General features: G+C 44.1%; 1 protein-coding gene across 3 annotated transcripts in view; it reads left to right on the top strand.

Annotated features, from left to right (window-relative positions):
* Positions 1 to 6,221, top strand: part of cacna1ha (calcium channel, voltage-dependent, T type, alpha 1H subunit a) — an 89,668-nt gene that overhangs the window by 61,373 nt on the left and 22,074 nt on the right. For all 3 annotated transcript variants that reach the window (XM_031862227.1, XM_031862228.1, XM_031862229.1), the window contains 4 exons: positions 2,358 to 2,509; positions 3,713 to 3,898; positions 4,012 to 4,129; positions 5,542 to 5,697. In XM_031862227.1, the coding sequence (XP_031718087.1) occupies positions 2,358 to 2,509; positions 3,713 to 3,898; positions 4,012 to 4,129; positions 5,542 to 5,697 (612 nt within the window). The remainder of the gene's footprint in view (positions 1 to 2,357; positions 2,510 to 3,712; positions 3,899 to 4,011; positions 4,130 to 5,541; positions 5,698 to 6,221) is intronic.

The following is a 6,221-nucleotide window of genomic DNA, read 5'->3' as shown; positions in this document are numbered from 1 at the left end:
AGACTGCAGGTCTTTTGATGTTCTTTGCTACGTGGTCCTGGGATATTCTGCCACTAGGGGGCACCACGAATACAAAAGAATAAATACAAAATATGGGAATACAAAGGTCTAGGGTTCAAATCCCCGTGTGGCCAAGTCCTACTTCCCAACAATGTAGTGGTGCATGCATGTGGTGTTTCTGAGCGCTCGTCGAGGTCATATCAAGCTCTAGAAGCTCACAGTTTTTGCTGCTTGAGGCTGTATCTTTTGTATTTTTAATCAGCCATCACAAGCCTCTCCACTCACCGTTAAGCAGCTAGTAAAATATACCTTTGTAATCCCAGCAGGCATATAAACTGCTGTGCAGCATATGGAAATGATTGCCCTGCTATTCAGCAGTATGCTCTTTCATTTCTCTGGTGTGAGGGCCACAAAGGCAATGAAAATGCCACTAGTCCAGTGTTAAATAGGAATGCATGGGAGTGTGGTATTGTGACCGCTTGAGATAGAGTCGCTGACTGAGACTTTTAAAGCTTTGTTCGAGTGCTTTCCTCGTCTTATGTTGTGGCTGGTCAGTGAATGACAATTTGAACAAACAGCAAACAGCTGGTCTCTCTATTGTCTTCCCAGCTTTATTTAAATAATACATAAATATGCCGTTGTTTTCTTCACCATGCAGGACACCAGAAGTGGTACTCTGGTCCCCTGACATTCATTTTTTTTTTGCACAGGCATTTCTGCTTTTTCAAACCTCACGACTGTCCCAATTAACTCAATAGCTCATCAGCCGGAAATATAAACAATACAGAAACAGAGATGTGTGTGCTTTGGATTACGCAACCCTGTACTGCACTGGAGGTGGACTCCACATACAGCAACCCAGTGCATACCGTCAGTGAGCTTTCCACTGCCATCACAATAGTGCTGTGATGGAATGAATCGCTCAGTAGGTTGGCATGACCCAGACACACACACACACACACACACACACGCCGTGTAGTATGGCGCCCTCTATCTGTGACCAAGATCCTCAGTGGTACTTCAGCACAAGCATCAGTGGGTTGTATTGGTTGTAAAAGTTGTCTTTTTAATCAGAATGTAGATTTATTTATCTGTTTTTAGTGTTGTAAGTTTTTGATTCTGCTACTTGACGGAATTAACATAAATATCACATTTAATCATAATCATAAATACGGATGTTTTTATTTTTATTCAGAATAATGAAGATAATGTTTAGACTCACACGCGTCACATAATGGACTTGTGTGGGGGTGAAACCCTCATTCGTCTCCTTGATTCCAGCTCCATCCATCATATTTAAATGCATAACGTGAACACAAAGCCATCGCTGGATGTGTCTGCAGGGTGCTGATAGTGTAGAATAACCCAGGCTGAAGGTTAACCACTCTCCGCTGTGGTGGCTGGACGTCTGGGATTTTATACATTTATCTTGCGAGTGCGTCCATTAGTCCAGAATGTGGTCTGCCTGATTTTATTCGCCCTGGGCCGGGACACAAAATGGGCTTTGGGCCTCTTGCTTGTTGATCCCCCCCCCACATGAAAAGAATCACAATTAGTTTTAACGAGACTGCCATGCGTGATATGAAAATATAATTCTGGATCACAAGCTGAAGGGCTTTACAAATTATGAGACTCACTATAGAGTATATGAATCTATAATTTAGAGTGATTCAGGCATCTTGGGATCATAATTATTGTTTGTTTGTGAATATCAGGACTGCACAAAACATTGAAGAAAGTCTTATAACAAGAAATCATTGTAACGATAAGTTATTGTTGATCTCTTTTCTTGTAGACAAACACTTGCTGGATCATGTAATGCTTTGATTCATGTGTCCATGTGAGGAACACACCACATGAACTCTGGTGGGCCACAGTGAGATGCCTGAAATAGCCCAAAAGTCTCAGTTTAGGACGGATGGATGTTAACATGTGAAGGAAATAGAACCCAAGTCAAGACATCTAATCCAAAGCAGCACATTCAGTTCACTGATGCGGCTCCAGCAAAACCTTTCTAAAAAGAAAAGTTGAGGAAGCGGCCTCATGATGCGTTCACCAGAGCACAGAATCGCTGTGTTTTCCATTAGAGGTTTGACTAAATGCTTTATGAGAGGGCCTCAGTTACATCTTGCTGGATCACTGACTGCACTGCGAGGTAAGTGGAGTAGATCAGCGGTGATGGATCGGTGCGGTTGGTACCTTTTTGATTGATTGGGCATGACTGCAGCTCTGAACTTGATTGATAATGTCTCAGCATGTGGGATTTACAGCTCAGGGATAATAGAGTGGAGATATTAACTAACATCTTCTTTCTCGCTTCCCTTTTCTTTCCTTCGTCTCCCCCCCCCCCCCCCCAGCCCGAGGAGCTGACTGATGTGTTGGAGATCAGTAACATCGTTTTCACCAGTATGTTTGTGCTGGAGATGGGCTTCATGCTGCTGGCTTTTGGCCTGTTTGGATACATCAAGAACCCATACAACATCTTCGACAGCATCATTGTGATCATCAGGTAATCTAATATACGACATCAAAAACAAAAGGCAAAGACACTGAAACAATGGCTCCAGTCAATGTAGATTTCAGATAAATTTGCTCGGATCTAAAGCCGCCCCCCGGTTCTTATTCCTTCTCCAGCTTGTCAGTCATTGGGTCTCGAGTGCCAGGTTCACTGCCGCAGCATCCATCTTTACAATAGCTAACAGTGACACTCTGGTGATGGATCACACAGGAGCTGCTTTGCTTGTTGCCGCTGTCAAGAGTTGAGGTGTGCTGTGTGGCTGTCATTTCGTTTGAACGAGCTCATATTGGATCAGGAAACCTTTTGATATGTGCGGTTGGGTTACTTGTAATACTGACGGGGATTTACGTTCATAACTAGATGGATGCGCTCAGTAGAGTGCAGATCTCCATCAGGTGTGTCTGGTCAATGACAGTTACCCCTGTTTAAGCTTAAGGCCTCGTAAAACACACTTCACTCATACTCAAAAACAAGAGGCGATGTATGCAGGCAATCGGCTCGAAGTGGTCGTTTTTTACACTTCATACAATCTTGCCAATCTTGCCATTACACCCACCTTTATTTCTGCTTTCTGCTCGCTGCTGAGTGTCGGTGATGATAGATTGAAAATTACAAACTTGTAGCATGCTTTCAAAAAAGATCAGTAAAAAGTACACATGATATTCAGTAGGTTATCATGCAAACCACTGACATGGTCCTTGGCATGCAGCTCCTTCAAAACACATTAAAACTTTTAGTCACAACAGTGAGTGTACCGGTAGTTCCTTCAGCGGTGTGCTGGGGGGCCGGCGATGCACTCAGCTGTGTTATCACTTGTGGCCCCTACCAACTGGGGGCAGGTTAGTAGTGATGTGTGAGGAGTCAGCGGGCGATCAATGGCAGTACGAAACGGGCAATAAAAGGTGTTTTGAGAAAGTGTGAGTCACCATAACCCTGAGAAGTCCACACGCAGCCATAACCAGGAGACCAAAGACATATTGCCGATTACAGACACAGAGGTGCACATACGCACGCTTGTGACCGATCGCATGATTCTCATGGCGGAGATAATAATTAGCATATTGTAGTATTTTTATTTTTCAAATTTATGCTCACATACATTGTTAACTTAGGCTGAAGTGACCAAATACAATCTCCAAATTTGAAGTCGCCCAATAGTCTTTTTACACAAATGTGTCTGTGTGCGGTTCTCAGTGTGTGGGAGATAATCGGTCAAGCAGACGGCGGGTTGTCAGTCCTGCGAACGTTTCGTCTGCTGCGGGTTCTGAAGCTGGTTCGCTTCCTGCCTGCCCTGAGGAGACAACTGGTGGTGCTGATGAAGACCATGGACAATGTGGCCACGTTCTGCATGCTGCTGATGCTTTTCATCTTCACCTTCAGGTACGCACGCACACAAACCCATCTTCCCAATCCAACTATTTCAGAATGCTTATATTCTCCCTTTGTATTATCATAACACCCATAGGATGACTGCATTTACTTGTCTTCTACAGTATACTGGGTATGCATCTGTTCGGCTGTAAATTCAGCCTCCAGACGGAGGACGGAGACACTATCCCCGACCGCAAGAACTTTGACTCTCTGCTCTGGGCCATCGTCACTGTATTCCAGGTTAGTTCTCACTTGACATTATGCTCCTGTGCTGCAGGGTCTGCTGGCTCTAATCCAAAGAGCGACTGTTTCTTGCTTAGATTTGCCTTCGTCATATTGATATGCCAAAACCTGGGGAGTTACTCGGCTATTCTCATGTATTATCATGTGATTCAAAAGTGTCTTATTACTCGTCACATAAAAATAACATTGTTAAAGCTGACAGCTTGTAAGAATGTTTTTCGCAAGTTGGCTATGGACATCCTTGAACTCGCAGTACAAAGACCCATACAGCTGAACTACAGGCTGGTAGGCGTGCATGCATCATCTAGAGACATTTCTGCAGCGAGACAGACTGGCTTCCAGTCAGAAGCAGAGATCCAGCGCGCTCCTTACTGGCTCAGAGAGAGCCCATGTATGACAGTAAGAAGAAGAAATGTCATCTGTAGCATCACATCCTCGGTACTGTAGGGGGTAGTTGTCCGGGATAAACCGGGTAGTGTGTTAGCCTGTGTATTTTTATCGCAACACAGGCCATGTGTATTTTTTGGCCGTCTCAAATCAAAATGTCAAACTGAGCCGAGAGTTTTTGTGTGTGTGTGTGTGTGTGTGTGTGTGTGTGTGTGTGCGTGTGCATGCATGCCAAATTCAACTGGCAAGTTGTGCTCATTAGTCAAACGCTGTGAAATGAGGGATTCTGCTTATGCACACCCTTTCTCACTATCGTTTCTATTTCTTTCTCTCCCTGTGTGGAGATATTGTTCAATCGCTCCAGATAGATTGTCCTCTTTTCTATACTGGATGCGTCAGCAGAAAGGTGGAACACAGAATGCAGTGGACTCTCACTTTGGTGTGTGTGTGTGTGTGTGTGTGTGTGTGTAGGAGTAGGAGTAGGATGCTGAAAAGGCAATTTATCCAGAACGAACAGTCATGTGAAGGCGTTACGCTTGCTATATACTTGCCGTAGTATTCTGGGGAGTAGCCGCAGCACAACCACACACACACACATGCACAAGTACATACACACATCCGCGCAGGGACTTGCCTCCCTACCACAGCGTTTAATGAGTGGGCAGAGATGGAGCGAGCTTCCATGCTGCATCATGCACACCGTCCTACTTTTAGATGCTTTCATCACTCACATTGATTCTGACACAGGTGCACGCAGACACACACACGCCCACGCACACTTTGTGGTAAAACCCTTGTGTATGACGTTGAAGCATTGCGGCATGATGGCAAGATAAGTAGCAAAACACTGAGTTTTATAAAGTATATCAAACCCACAAGGGCTGTATAGGCTGACATTGCTCCATTTGACTCTCTTTTCCTTCCTCTTCCACGTCTTTGTGTCTGTGGACCCTTATTATTTTTTACTGGTTTTGTTAACTACACATCTGTGAACCTTGCTTTGTGTTTCATTCAAATGATAGATTCTTACCCAGGAGGACTGGAATGTGGTGTTGTATAACGGCATGGCCTCCACCTCTCCATGGGCGGCTCTCTACTTTGTTGCTCTCATGACTTTCGGCAACTATGTGCTCTTCAATTTACTCGTGGCCATCTTGGTAGAAGGCTTCCAGGCTGAGGTGAGAACAACTGCAGTATATATATATATATATATATATATATATATATATATATAGAGAGAGAGAGAGAGAGAGTTCATTTCAGTGTCTAATTAAATTAAACATATTTCATTATGCAAATTGAAAGAAGAAGAATAATATACAGAAGACTAATAATAACGGTGCTAATGCCAGGGGAACAGAGTTAAGATGAATGTCTTCTTAAGGACCATCTCTCATCCACCACTGTGTGAATGGCATATGAGGGCCTTCTGTTGCTTTTAATTAACTGCCAATGGAGCCGTCTGAGGTCTGCGGGGTTCGGACTCTCATGTCGGGCACCGCTGCTTTTAAAGAGGGTGAGAATGAAGATTCTAACACACCCACTGAAGTTTTCAGACCAGTATTTCCTCATCCAACACTGTAATCATGTGAGATATGTCCTCTCCTCCACATGTTCTGGGCACTGAATCCAGAAATAAAATGCTGAATTGTATGGTGTGTGTGTGTGTGTGTGTGTGTGTGTGTGTGTGTGTGTGTGTGTG

The sequence above is a fragment of the Anarrhichthys ocellatus genome, unplaced genomic scaffold, assembly GCF_004355925.1.
Source record: "Anarrhichthys ocellatus isolate YVR2014 unplaced genomic scaffold, GSC_Weel_1.0 scaffold26, whole genome shotgun sequence".
NCBI classification, from domain to species: domain Eukaryota; kingdom Metazoa; phylum Chordata; class Actinopteri; order Perciformes; family Anarhichadidae; genus Anarrhichthys; species Anarrhichthys ocellatus.
This window is presented reverse-complemented; position numbering and strand designations above follow the sequence as displayed.